This window comes from Equus przewalskii, chromosome 18, assembly GCF_037783145.1.
Source record: "Equus przewalskii isolate Varuska chromosome 18, EquPr2, whole genome shotgun sequence".
NCBI lineage: Eukaryota > Metazoa > Chordata > Mammalia > Perissodactyla > Equidae > Equus > Equus przewalskii.
In genome coordinates, this window is record NC_091848.1 from 26726074 (window position 1) to 26740688 (window position 14615).

Consider the following 14615-nt stretch of genomic DNA (forward strand, 5'->3'; position numbering starts at 1 on the left):
GATTCAACAGGAAAACCATATAGCTAAATATGAGTCTTTAATTCTGACTCTGAGTGTCAGAAAGTTTCGTGATAGTCAGCTGAGTTTCTCCTGTGTTCAGGGGGCCTGAGGGAGGAGACAATGGGCCAAGAAGGCCCGGTAGCTTCCTTAGAAGCTCTTGTACAGGCTGGGGAGAGAAAATCTACGTCCTGTGCATAGTGACAGAATGTGCTGACTGGACTTCAAGCAGGATTTTCCCAGATTACTTGGCGGGGCTTATCCTGAGATAATGGCTGGTGTCACTGATTAAATACTTCTACTCTCTTAGGGCCTTACATTTCTTATCTCATTTGATCTATATGACAACGCTGTGAGGTGTCATCATCAACTATAACTTTATGTGAAGATACTTAAGCTCAGAGTTTAAGTGAGTTGCTCAGGGTGGTGCAGAAAGTAAGGTGAGATTTGGATCTCAGTTTGTTTGCCAGTAGCATTTAAAACCCCTATGCTTTCTTTAAGCTCCAATTTTTTTCTCAAGATGCTGACAGACAGGTGTCTAGAGGGATGGGGGCACTTTCCATTAACAGCAGATCTAAAAATTGCTAAGGTGAGCTGGGTGATTTTGATGAAACCCTTTCCATGCAGGATTTCAGCATCATGACTGGTGGCTGAAATTTAGACACCATGGGTATCCTGAGATCCGGGACTTCTTGATTTTGGCCAGCAGACACAATTTAGGTCACTGATGTTTTCCAGAGCCAGAGAAGGAGCTGTGACTCGATATTGGACTCAGCTGGCCTTCTTATTCCAAAGCTCTGGGTCTAAGTGATTTTTAACATGTTGGAGCTGCTGTCAGTCTTTTTTCCCTTGGGTGGCCTGCCCCTCTGGTGTGCAGCCAGCTGCCCAGATTCCACTCAGCCAAGCAAATAAGCTCCCGCAAGAGCTGGTTTGGGGGAAGAGCAGAATAATGCAATGTTCTCCTCTCTGGACCAGCTTCAGCTGAGTTGAAGAGAAGAGACTCCCGTCCCCTCAACAAAGGCAGTTTACATCCCCCTAACTTGATACGCTGAAGCCCTAATCTCCAGTGTGATGGTACCTGGAGGTGGGGCCTTTGGGAAATAGTTAGGTTTAGATGAGGTTTTTGAGGGCGGGGTCCCCATGATGAAGGGATTAGGATCCTCATAAGAAGAGGAAGGGTGGAGAGAGACCAGAGCCTTCTCTTTTTCCACCAGTGCGGACATAGGGAGAAGGCAGCCATATGCAAGCTGGGAAGTGAGCCCTCACTGGGGAACCGAATCTGTTGGTACATTGGTCTTGGACTTCCCAGCCTCTAGAACTGTGAGGAATAAATGTCTGTTGTTTAGGCCACCCAGTCTGTGGTATTTTGTTATAGCAGCCTGAACTGACTAAGTAATACTTGAGTGTGTATTTCCTAAGAATATTGTTTCTTATGTAGCCAAAGTAAAGTTATCAATTTCATACATTTACTTTGATACAGTAGTTTAATCTGTCTGCTTTCTAGTTTTAATTGATCTGGTTTTTATGGCTTGTTTTTTTTTAATCCTAACAGAAAAGCCAGTTCAGCAGCAGGTATCACATTTAGTTTTTATGCCTCTTTAGTCTCTAACCTGGAATATTTCCATAGCCTTTGTGTTTTAAGGCACTGACATTTTTGAAGAATAAAGTTCTTCTTTAAAAAAAAAATATTTGGGGTTTGTCTGATGCTTGCTTAATATTAAATTCAGTTTATGCATTTTTGGCTGGAAAACTGCATAAATGATGCTGTGTCTTCCTAAGGGCATCACATCAGGAGGCAGCCACTGTCCATCTGCCCCTCAGCTGATTTTAATTTTCCTCACCTATAGGGGCTGTTATCCGATTTCTCCAATAGTATAATTACTATTTTCCCCCTGTGGTCTCTGGGTGAACACTTGAATACTGTGCCATTATTCTGCTCCTCATCAAAATTTCCTCCTATGTTTAACATTCATTGATCACTTTTGCCTGAACCATCTTTACTATGATGGTTGCAAAATGATAGTCTTTTAATGCCAGCTTTCCCTCCTCTGCATCATCCAGTTGGCACTCAGAATTCTCCTATAAGCAAGAGCCCTCCCTTCTCCTCCTCCATTTATTTCTTCCCTCCCTCCCTCCTCTCTTTCTTCCTTCCTGCTTCCCTCCATTTCTTTATTTCTTATTGGTAAGAACTCATGGATTCCTATTTTTCCAATGGTTTATCATTCATTACTGTTCTGAATTACTTTGGTGTTCAAATTGTCCCAGAGTTGGCCAGTGGGAGATCGTTCAAGCTGGCTTTTGTTTCCCCATAGCATGCGTGCCCTCATTGTTTGTTCTTTTTTAGCACCTATACTTTCTGGCATAACGAGATGTTCCAGTTCATTTTGTACCTATTTGTTGGGCTTTTTACTTTTCATCTTTATTGATTTAATTCTGAATGTACACACAAAGTATTCCGGATCAGAGACAGATTTCTTATTTAAATACCCTACAGTAAATAACGAATGCATTAGTCCCTGTTTACTCAAGTCCTGACTCCTGAGGCAGTGCAGTGAGAGCCAGGTCAGTTATCCTCCATGAGTAGCCAGATACCCCATAGGCAACGGACAAGAAATAAGTGACTCCTCCCCACTGCTTAGGAAAGGCAGGAGGTAAGCTGTCCTCTTCCCTTCCCGAAAAGGGCCCTTCTTACTCCAGCCCTTTGGTATATAAATAAACTCACCTAGAGATGTCTCTAAGTTCTGGGCCTCTTTCCTCCTGCTCCAGTCTTCCTGGCCTCCTGGAATATCTCCCTATTAAACTACAGATACAGTAGTCTGGGCTATAATCATTGGCTTCTTGGGAAGATTTGAAAAGTTTTATTATGTTTTGACTCAGAGCAGAGGAGTTAACTAGACAAATAGCTACAGATTTTATTCTCATGATCTCTGAAGCATCTCAGGAGTCTAGGGCCTTTTGCAGGGGCACTGAGAGATCCAGGGAAGTTTTATTTCCTCATACCCTCCTACCCTAGCTCTAGGATACATCATTTGTTCCAAGGAGTAAAAAATGGCATTAGAAACCATGATCTGGGCACTAGGTGTGTTCATGCCTGTTGAGGTGTCTTAGTTTCTTGGCCCTTTCAGCAGGTAGAGCTAGGATATGTACACATGTACACACACACACACATCCACCTATACATACACAATACATGAACACATGTATTCATTTGTTTACACATATAAATACATATACCTGTGTGTATGTCTGTACACATCTACATAGACATGCAAATATCCCAATTTTAGAAGTGGTAGACTTTAACTGATACCTTCAAATTCAGTCTATCCACATAGACGTCTTCCTTGACTTGCCCATTTGTATTCCTCTTCTTTCACGGTGAGAATCCTGCTTCTAAAAACATCAGTACATTTATTTGCCCAAATCTGTAGTACATCTAAAATAATTTGAAAATTGCTTTGCATATCGCTATATGAAACAAACCTACTGAAGGGAGTTCAGGATTTTTTTGGCAGTTCTCCTACCCCACGCAAGATGGAGCTTATAAAGTCAAATAATGTGTACCTAAATTACCTGGATTAGTCCTTTGGTTTCTCTTTACTGAGATTATTGAATTCATTTGAAATTCAATTATAATTATTTTGTTTCAGTTTTAGGTTTTTCTTTCCCTTTCTCTTTTTAAAATATACAGAATATTATTATGCTTCCAAAACTCAAAACATCCAAAAAGGTATACTTGAGAAGTATTACTCACTCCTAAATTCCTTCCACTCTGTTCCACCATCCCCTTTTGTAGATAGCCAGCTTTATTGTTTACTGACTTATTCTTCTATGTTTCTGTCTGTAAAGATGAATAGATGTATATATGTTTTCTTAATTCCCTTTGTTTCTTACACAAATGTAGGGGATTATGAATCAATATTGTCTAGTGGGAAAACATTAGACAGACCTTGATTTGCATCCCAGCTCCATCCCTTCTTTAGTTGTGTGATCTTTGGCCAATTACCTAATTTCTTGGAGCTTCATTTTCATGCCCTGTCTGGGGCTTGGAAATATTGTGAGGAATAAATGAGAAGACGTTGTCCTGGATTGTTCTGTGAGTTTAACAAAACCACTAAGTCTTAACTCTATAGTTAAGATATGTCAGTGTCTACACACACACACACACACACACACACACACACACAGAGGGTATACTAGTTTCCTAGGCCTGCCATAACAAAACATCAGAGATGGGGTGGCTTAAACAACAGAGATATATTTTCTCATAGTTCTGGAGGCCAGAAGTCTAAGATCAAAGTGTCATCAATGTTGGTTTCTTATAAGGGCTCTCTTCCTGGCTTGTGGATGGCTGCCTCTCTGTGTCTTCGCATGGCCTTTCCTCTGTGCACATGTGGAGAGAGAGAGAGATCTCTGGTGTCTCTTCCTTTTCTTATAAGGACATGAGTCTTACCAGATTAGGGTCCCATCTTTATGGCCTCATTTAACCTTAATTACTTCCCTGAAGGTCCTATCCCCAATATAATCACATTGAGGGGTTAGGGCCTCAACATATGAATTTGGGCGGGGGACACAATTCAGTCCATACCAGAGGGAAAAGAGATTTGGGAAGAAAAAAGATCAACAGATTCACAGTGTAATAACTGAAGAATGCAATTATGGTTATTATTTTCTTTTTTTTTTTTTACTATATATAGATGTGTGTATTCTTTCCTTACATTTTCCAAGTTTATGCAGTGAGCATTTCTTACTTTATGACTAGAAAGGTTACTTTAAACAGGTTTCTAAAACAGTAACATTCCATTTCCCTGGGGTAGCCTTTTCCTGGCAGGTGTTCCTCAGGGCTCTGTTGCTCTGGCAATGACTTAACGCTCTTCATCATGAGGCCCCTGGGATCACTGAACTCAGGTCGGACTCGGCACATGGTCATGAATACAGGAGCATTTGAGAACAGCTTTATTCTCTCCCAGGTCCCTTCTGCTGCAGTTGGAAGAATGGCAGACTGAGATGTTGTCCAGGCATGGCTAGTCGCCTGCTGGTGATGTCCTGTGAATAAGGCACCTGAGGCCTGGAGAGGGGAAGTGACCGACCTGAGACCACAGAGTGAGGTGGATGCAGAGCAGGCCCCAATTCCCTGAGCAGTTTTGAGGCATTCTTTTTTTTTTGAGGAAATCTTTGAATCTCACATAAAGGGCCACTAGAATTACCGTGGTAAGTTCAGAGCCAAGTCCATTTAAGGTTGAGGTGTGCTTTGCTGTCTTTCCCCTGTTACCCCACCAGATCCCAGCTGCAGCCACTTTGTGTTCCTCCTCTCTGGGTAAAACCAGCATTTATCTTCCCCTCTTCCCAGTTTCATGGATTCTTCTTTATAGCCTCAAGTAGCTCCAGTGAATGACCATTTCCCCACTGTGTACGGTGAGAACTGAGGATGGCCCAGATCCTGATAGTGGGCTGGCTTATTGAAATTTCTCATTTAATGAATTTGAATGCAGCCCTGTGGGAACAGAAAGAACATTCTGGTAGGAGCTGATCTGTGGACTCTGGTCCTGGCTCTGCCTCAAACTCAACCTTGAAGCCATAGACAAGTCTGTCTTCTCTCTGGACCTCAGTTTACCCATCTGAAAATAATGGATTTGGATTCAGTCCCTTGAGGATCTTCCAGCTGTGACATGCTACAACTCAGACAAGAAGCAAAATTCTCATGACACTTCCATATGCCTCATCCAGTGCTTTCTTTGACATCTTTCTCCCAAGAGCCGTGGGTGTCCCACCTTACACTCTTTGTGTGAGGCAGTGCAGTGTGTAGATTAGAAGTGTGGACTCTGGAGCCAGGCAAAAGGGCTCCAATTCAGACTCCCCAACTTACTAGGCATATGGCTTGAGCAAGTTACTTGGCATCTCTGAATCTATATCCTTGTTTATAAAATGGACATATTAATATCTACCTCCTAGGGCTGTTGTGAAGATGAACTGAGATAATATACGAGAGCAGCTGGGTTGTAGTCAACATCAATAAATGACATCTGTTGTTACTATTGTTCTCCTTTATTGTAAAGGAGAAAACTTTGATCTCTCTTGGGATTTCTGAGGACAGTGAAGCCACAGATCCTGGGAAAGTCTCAGGGTGCCAGAAGTTGCTGCCACTGGCCTCCTGCTTCGTATACTGAGAAAATTGCTGAAGAGGGGCTGTGGCAAGGGGAGATATTTTTAAAAATCTCAGTTCTCTCTCATGAGTATGTAGAAATCATAATAAATGAGTATGGGCAGGCCAGCCTGGCAGCCAGGACTGCGGGGAGGAGAGGAGCTGTGGCTGGTTCCCCAGCAGGTCACATGTGAGCATCTCCCCAGCCTGATGAGGGCCTTGTGTTTAAAGATGCATGTTTTTGTGTATACCACGGCCTCTCCATGCAAACCGACTGCTTTATATGGTGCTCAACCACAGACACAGCCACCTGTTCCAATGCTGCAGAAACCACTGGCTGTGTTGGACTCATGAGAGGTCGCATGTCTGTCTCCATCATGGCGTGTAAATACTGCATACCGGACTTCGTAGGTGATTGAAGGGATTTCCAGAGATCCTTTTCATTATATGAGATTCTGACTTTAAACTTCACTCTCCTGACCCCCCCACATGGTGTGACTACAAGAAACTAGATGCGGAGCCATTTTCACTGTACCCTCGGCCCAGTAATCTCAAAGTCTGGGTAGAACCCCTTCTGCTCTATGACTGATCGATTGTGACAGAATGGCCTTTCAGGTCCACACAGTTCTGGCTGGCATCTTTGCCACCTTCTCACTGAAGTTAAGGGCGGCCCCCAAACTCAGAAGCCTTGTGGGCCTCTGGGGCCTTGGGTGGTACCTGTGATGTGTCAGTTATTACCACAAGCCAGTGTTTACATGGAAATGTCCAAGTGACAGCTTGTCTGTTTCTCCCTGCAGTTGGTCACCACAGAAGGGCGCTTCCTCAAAGACAGTTTGTACAATGAAGGCATCCTAATTGTGTGGGACCCATCGGTTTACCATTCAGATATCCCAAAGGTAAGTGGGTGTCTGTGGGGAAAAAGGGATTGAGTTTCCTGTTTGCCTACAGGTTTTCCTGAGTTCCTGGGTTTTAAAGTCCTGGCTGACCTGGGCCATCCCTGAGGACTGGCTATTTCAGTTTTAGAGCACCCACTTTGTCTGGACTATCAGTACAGAAGTGTTCCTGTCCTATACCAGTGCCCTCCATGCCCCACCCCACACTGCTGTGCATCGTCTCCTAATTGTGGTATGTTTCAGGAGTAATAGTGGCTGGATTTCTCACCATCTGGGATGGACTGTGTTCATTTAATACAATTATTCCTGATGAGCATCAGCAGGAACAGACAGTGGTGACTACTATTCCTATAAATAATATTACCACACTTGGCCCACACTTCCAGTTTCCAGAATTCTTCTCATTTCAGTCATACCATGAGGAAGTAGATAGAAGCATGGTTGTTCCCATTTTACAGATGAGGAAACTGGAATGTGGAGAGGGCGAGTCACCTGTCCCAGGACTTGATTTACTGAGCAGAGGGCCAGGTCTGCACTAGCTGCTCTTTCAGGGAAGGAGTCTCGGGCCTGCTGGATCCCCGGCCTCTCTGGAATGGCCCTCTCACTGTTTGTCATGCATGTCACTTGGCCTCTCCCTGATATGGGCTGCAGTGACCACCGGAGAATGGCTTTAGGGAGGAAGGACAGAGAGCACTGTTCTTGGGACACTTAATTATTAAGTTGGACACACCGATAGCTGACAGGCTCTGGTGATCCCTCGCACCCTCACTACCTCAGTTTCCATAGTTTTCCCTGACCCCACTTAGAACTGAAATTTGTCCGGATCAGGCTAAGTACTCTGAGCCCACAGCCGTGCCCTAGTTCTCACCCCTTGAAAAGTGACAGGTGGGGTTAGATGGTGCAGGGGCGCCTTTCAGCTCTGACACCATTCCCGCACTCTATGATCATGAAGTCTGAGCTGTTCCAGGGACATCAAGCCCAAAATTCCCTGTGAGCACAGGCTACATGCTGGGTCCCCTCTGCCACCAAGTGAGAGCTGTGATATGGAAGAGAGGCCTGAAATCTGCTCCAAGGAAGAGGCTGCTCCTTAGGATCCTGCCTTGGTCCTCCCCCACCCCCAGGTCTTCAGACTAGGATGGCTGCCTGGGGGCAGCAGTGGCGCTGGCTCATTTCTCTCCTTGAGGAGACCGTTTCCTTCTTTTTCAGTGGTACAAGAATCCCGACTACAGTTTCTTTGATAACTACAAGAGCTATCGTAAGCTGCATCCTGATCAGCCCTTTTACATCCTCAAGCCCCAGATGCCTTGGGAGCTGTGGGACATCATTCAAGAAATCTCCCCAGAGGAGATTCAGCCCAACCCCCCATCCTCCGGGATGCTTGGTGAGTCCATGTCTGGGAAAAGACCTCTGGTGTTTGTTTCTAGAAGAGATTAGCTTTCTTCTGGGGTCTCCATTCATTTGTTCACCAAACAATAGCTAGGTTTTTCCCTGTGTTTGTACACTGTGCCAAGTTCTAGCTAAGATTCAGAGATCAATAAGATAGAATTCTCGCGGCTGGCCTGGTGGCGCATGTTAAGTAGCGGTTAAGTGCGCACGTTCCGCTTCTCGGCAGCCCGGGGTTTGCCGGCCCGGATCCCAGGTGTGGACGTGGCACCGCTTGGCAAAAAGCCATGCTGTGGTAGGCGTCCCACATATAAAGCAGAGGAAGATGGGCACGGATGTTAGCTCAGGGCCAATCTTCCTCAGAAAAAAGGGGAGGATTGGCAGTAGTTAGTTCAGAGCTACTCTTCCTCAAAAAAAAAAAAAAAAAAAAAGAATTCTCCTTTAGGGTGTGCAGTGGGGGAGTTTAGTCAGGTGTCTAAGGTAACATTCAATTTGTGCCAGGAGGGAGTGACCACCCGGTGCCACAGGAGAGAGGACCCCTTCTAGGTGGACAGTCTGAGAGCTTCATGGAGGAGTAGCATGGGGGAGGGGCAGATCTGATGGGTGGAGATGGAGTAAAGGGAAGCAGAGACAGGAGAGGAGGTGGGCAACCAGGAGGAGCAGGGCTGGGATGCAGATGAGGCCAGCGAGGCACTTGCCTCAGGTGCACAATTTGAGGGGATGCCAAAAAATTCAGTAACAGGATAAATAATATCTTAATACACTATCTTTTAAAAAAATCACAATTAATTCAAAATTTTGTGATGAATGAAATAGCAAAATTTTAAATAAAGATAGAGTCAGTAATAACATCATGCTGAGCCATGTTGGAATCTGAGGAAAAAGGAAGAATTAATAATACTTTGCTCAAAATTTCAAAAATTTGTTTAACCTAGTGAACAGCCTGGTGGCAGCTCTGAGAGAAGGATGGGGGGTGAAGCTTTACAGGGTGTGGGGGTCATGAATGGAGCTGTGGGAGCTGATGTGGGGTGGGCTGGGGTCAGAGTGCAGAGGGTCCCGAATGTTGGCTACAGAGTCTTCTTGGACTTTCTCCACACTTCTTGGCCCTCACAGTCTGTCTGCCCTTACCTCCCTTTCACTTTGAGTTTGGCTGGACCCTGGGCAATTTCCACGAGACTCCAGGCTCCTTATGTGCATGAGAAGGGCAGTGCCTTCCTCTGGGCCCCTGCAGGGCACCACCTGCCCACTGGATGGTCCCAGCCACTCACCGTTGTGTAACTTGCCTGCTCCGCTGCTAGACCGCCGGCTCCTTCAGGGTGGGGACTATGCTGGATGACTCCTTGTGGGTCTGGCACAGGATAGCCCTGTGCTTAAGTGTTCCTTGAGTCAATGAACAGACAAGTGTTTAATATCAGAGGCACTCCTTATAGAAAGAGGCAGGGGCTCTTCCAATATCACATCTTCTTTGTACCTTTCTCTTCAGTTTTTGGATGGGTGCGTTTGGGGCTCTTTCTGGTGCCCTTCGGAACAGAGGTAGATGGGAGAACATCCTGGGTAACACTCTCCCATTGCTCTATTGCCCGCCTTGCCCATGCTCTTCCCTCCACCACCAATCCTCCCCACTTGCCCATCCCTCATGGCCACAGCCCCTGCCAGGCCCACACCAGTGCTTCCGGGAGGTTTACCTGAGCCCGCTCCCTCCCACAATTTCTGGAAGCACTTCTGATAGCCTTCATCAGTTAGTTGCAGAGGTGTCTTTTCTCCCCCATTGGACCAGGGGCAGCCAGAGGGCAGAGGCAGGGCTTTTCCCATATCCGATTCTTCTGGAACAAAGTTGCTGCTAGCAGTTTACAGTGTTGCTGTCAGAGAGAAGTGCTCGTTCATAAAGATTCCCTATATTTATGGTTGATAAAAGGGGTGTTAGAGCCGTGATCTTATTGCATCCTAACAGTGGCCTATGAGGTAGGAGGAGTGGGCACATCACCTCTTGGGGCATATGAAGAACCTGAGGCCCAGAGAGGGATGTGTCCTGCACAAAATGACTGAGCCAATTGGGGACGAGTGTGGGTGGTGGCAGGAGTCTTCTGTGCTGCCTCCCCGAGAGCACCAACCTGGCCACACCATTGGTGACTGAAATTGTTGTCTCTTGCCTGAATGAGCAGTATCCATCAATACAGACTATGGTATCTCCTGTTCCAACCTTCCCTCCTCCCAGCTGAAGGAAGAGCAGTCTTCCCTCCCCACAGCTTAGCGCCATCTGAGAGCCTCCTCCAGCGTATAAAAGTGCTGGAAAGTACTATCTACATGTGATGGTTCTGTCTCTTCAGTCACCTTGGCCTCTCTCGTCATATAGCTTATTGACATTGATAAATTCATTGACTGTTTGATGGAGCCCTTTAGTCTGCTGGTGTCAGGGAGGACCTGCCGTGCACCAGGCCCTGGCCTACATGCTGGGGATACAAAAGTGTGTAGCTTGCAATGGCCCTGCACCCTGAGGACCAGCCTGCTAGATTGGCTTACCCGAAGAACTCAGAGTGGGAGTCACAGTAATAAATAGGAACTCCAGATAGACATCTCCCCAAACTGGAGGTCATGCGCTGTGGCTCACTAGGCAGAACTGTGGAGTCCTGGGGTGGGTTATTGGGCAGGACTCACCTCTGCTCCTCTCTCCAGGCATCATCATCATGATGACGCTGTGTGACCAGGTGGATATTTACGAGTTCCTCCCATCCAAGCGCAAGACTGACGTGTGCTACTACTACCAGAAGTACTTTGACACCGCCTGCACAATGGGTGCCTACCACCCACTCCTCTTTGAGAAGAATATGGTGAAGCACCTCAACCAGGGCACAGATGAGGACATTTACCTGTTTGGAAAAGCCACACTGCCTGGCTTCCGGAGTATTCGTTGCTGAGCAGGGGCTCCCTGGCCAGGTCCCCTCACCCTTCTCCACTGAGCGTTTTACAGCCGGTCTCTTGGCCACGCTAGACCTGGGAAGACCATATTCCTACACAATTTCAGCCTGTACTTTAGGCCTTGTGTCAGCAAGAGCCTAGGGGCTTCAGGAGCCAGGGGTCAAGGGACCAGGTCCAGCCTGCCCTGTAGCTGCAGTACGTGAGCCCAAAGCCTCCTGCACACACATGTACACACACACCTAGTCCTCCCCTCTGCCCACACAGGTAAACGCAAGATCCACCTTTCGCACCAGGGCTTCCAAAGCTGAGCTGCTTTCCCCACCTGAATGATGTTATCCTCGCACACCAGCACCCTATACTGCTTGAAATCTGCCCTAGACATTGATTTCATATTTTAAAGAAATTCTCCCAGATTATGATCGTGCCTGGTACAGGGTGGCTCTGGGGAGCAAGTAAGTGGTATGGGGCATAGGAAGCATGCTTGATTTCTCCAGAACACAGTTGCTCCCCAGGTCCATGCCCTGGGAGAGGCGATGTTTCTCTCACTCTGGCTGTTTTGGTTGGTCCCTAGCCTGTGTGCTAAGGAGCAAAGAGTCTTGATGAACTCTGAACGCTCCCCGTATGGAGATGAGAGGTACAGAAAGGTACAGGCTCCATCCTCAAGTTGTACACAGTTCAGTGGGAGAGACAGCGAGGTAAGCTTTGGTGTGCTCAGGGCGCTGGGGACTTGTAGAGAGACTGACTGGCTGTGCTGTCTGTCTGCACTCTCAGGATGGGCCACACACTTACTGTCTCTGTGGGTCGTAGAGGGCTTCACAGAGCTAGGGGCAGTGGAGTGGAGTTTAGAGGAAGCGGAGAAACATGTCAAGCAGATTTTGTCTCTGTCATTTGAGTTGTGTTTTTCTTTCTGCCTTTATTACCCATATATATTCTCGAAGATCTGCTTAAACTTACAGCCCCAACTTAATTTTTGAGGAAAACCCCTATGCGTGTCTGAGGTAGCAAGTGCAGCCCCATGACAGACACCAGGCAGACCAGATGCCAGCAGCCTGATTTCTCCAGGCTTGGCCTGGCCTGACCCTGTCCTTCCAGCTGGGTTTACACTCTGTGTCCACCTCTTCCTTTTTAATGTCCACCCCCAAAACTCCTCCTGCCATCTTGTTTTTTTTCCCCCTTTAGAGAGCAGTCGGCTCCCTCCCAAATTACTTTTAAGCATTTTCTACTGTAAAAGTATCCTGACCCCATTTCTTGGACCTTCGTGGGCCTTCTCTGGAAAGTCTCTCAGGGAGTAGGCATGTGGTTCCCTAGAACTTAAAGTTGGTCCCGCAGGTCAGAACCTTACAGATGCTAACTGATTCTCACAGGTGCATCAGATTGCCACGCCCTCCACCCCCTCACAGCAGAGGCCCTCCCACTGCGTCTGCAAGCAGGCCTCCTGGATGGTTTGCCAAGCTCTTCCCCCTGTAAAGAATGCACTGGACTGGTCAAGCCCCTGGTGTGGAGAGGGTAAAGGACTTGCTCAAGTCCCAGAGTAATGCTGGAGGGCCAGGGCTCCTAGATGCAGGCTTCTGGACTCCTGAAGCTAACCCATGTGCTCAAGGGCCTCCAATGTTTGCGCTCCAGACCAGCCGTCTGCAAGCTGGACTTCTCATTTGCTGCCAAACCCTTGGCTTACATATGCAGTAGAAAGAGCCCTGGAGTTAGAAGCCCTGGGTTTTCAAGTTGATGTTCCTCTACTTACTAGATTTGGCACCGTGGGCAAGTTCGCCTCTCTGAGCCTCTGTTTCCACATCTGTAAAATGGGAGTGATGAGTCTACCTCTCAGGGCTGTCATGAGGGTTCCGTGCAACAGCCATCCTGGTTCTGCACCTGGCTCATGGCAGGTGCTCAGTACATGGTGGTGTCCTTCCTTCGTTCACTAAGGACCTGCTCTGAGCTCACACAGGGCAGGACTCTCCTTTGTGGGAGGCCAGAGAGGGGGCCCCGTCCTCAGGGAATTAACTGTCTTATTGGGAGACAACAACTACCCTGCCTGGGGCACCCAGGAAACCATCCGAGGCAGTGGAGGGTGCAGAATGGGCCCCTTTACCTCCTCCCTGCCTGCAGCTCAGGCCCGATCTGCTTGGGAATGGGCTGAGCACTCGCGCCGCTTACTGCTGCGTGAACTAATCTTTTCCACCTCTCTGGGCCCATGAATTCCTGGCTCTCTTTATGTTCTGATTTGACACATTCATTGCAATCTTTGAATCATGAACATGAGTGCAGAGGAAGGTGGCATTCCATCAGCAGAAGAGAGATGTTGGTGTGGGACCCTGAGACTACACTGGGTAGATGCTAGCTTTTAATTATGATTAATATAAGGGATCAAGTTCATTTGTGTGATTTTAATTCTGTGCTCTCTCTATATGGAAGCTCCAGTAAAATAAGAGGGGTATTGATGGGCTGGTGAGCTGTTTAATATTTGTGACAGATAATTTAAAAATTATGACTGAGAATTGCAGGAAAGCCCATCTCTCTGAAGGGATTTATCTTTAGTAGCCATCTATTCAGCCTATATCATGATATCCTCTAATCCTTCCAACAATCAAATAAGCTATCGATATTGTTTTGGAGTTGGACATCAATCTCAGAAAATTCTAAGATTCTAAGCTAATTCTGAATTACCCAAAGATTATAAACGATTTTAAAATAAATGTGTTTTTTAAAAAGCTTGTCTCTCTCTCCTTACTTGCTAATGGAATGACTGCTGATTGGCAACTCTTGTCTCCAAAGAGGACACAACTGGAATCCTGAATCCCCAGATCCTCCCCACTGGCTCCTCTGGCCTTAGCCCCGCTTCAGTTCTCATGGAGAAGGCATGCTCGCTTATATGTCAGGATAGCATCTTTGAGATATTGACTGGTTTATTGAATTTTCTCCCTTTTGCTCTTGCTTGGACCCCAATAGCTAAGCTGCTGTGCATCCAACACCTCAGGGAAGGGATGCAGTAGGGCAGAAAGCAGAATGAAAGGAAGGTCCTTACTTTGGTTGCCAAAAGCCTAAAACCCTCAAAGGAATGATGTCCCAAGGGAATAGCCAAAATTTTTGGATAAAAATCCTGAGAAGAAGCAAATAAGGAAAGAAAGGATAATTCCTTTTCCCCATGAACTGCTCCCCTCCTGTTAGAGGTTGAATGTGTCTCCCTAGAATTCAGCTGTTGGAGTCCTAACCCCTAGTACCTCCGAGTGGGAACTTATTCGGAAATAGGGTCACTGCAGAGGTAGTTAGTTAAGATGAGGTCATAC

At 46.6% G+C, this 14615-nt stretch overlaps 1 protein-coding gene across 31 annotated transcripts in view; it reads left to right on the forward strand.

The window, feature by feature from the left end:
• The window catches only part of ST6GAL1 (ST6 beta-galactoside alpha-2,6-sialyltransferase 1), a 113376-nt gene extending 99337 nt beyond the window's left edge, over positions 1-14039 (forward strand). For 20 of the 31 annotated variants that reach the window (XM_070583375.1, XM_070583376.1, XM_070583389.1 and 17 more), the window contains 3 exons: positions 6937-7035; positions 8239-8413; positions 11089-14039. In XM_070583375.1, coding sequence (XP_070439476.1) covers positions 6937-7035; positions 8239-8413; positions 11089-11330 — 516 coding nt within the window. In that variant the 3' untranslated portion in view covers positions 11331-14039. The remainder of the gene's footprint in view (positions 1-6936; positions 7036-8238; positions 8414-11088) is intronic. The other 11 variants (XR_011529387.1, XR_011529397.1, XR_011529388.1 and 8 more) reach the window with 1 other exon arrangement.
• Positions 14040-14615: the final 576 nt, after the last annotated feature.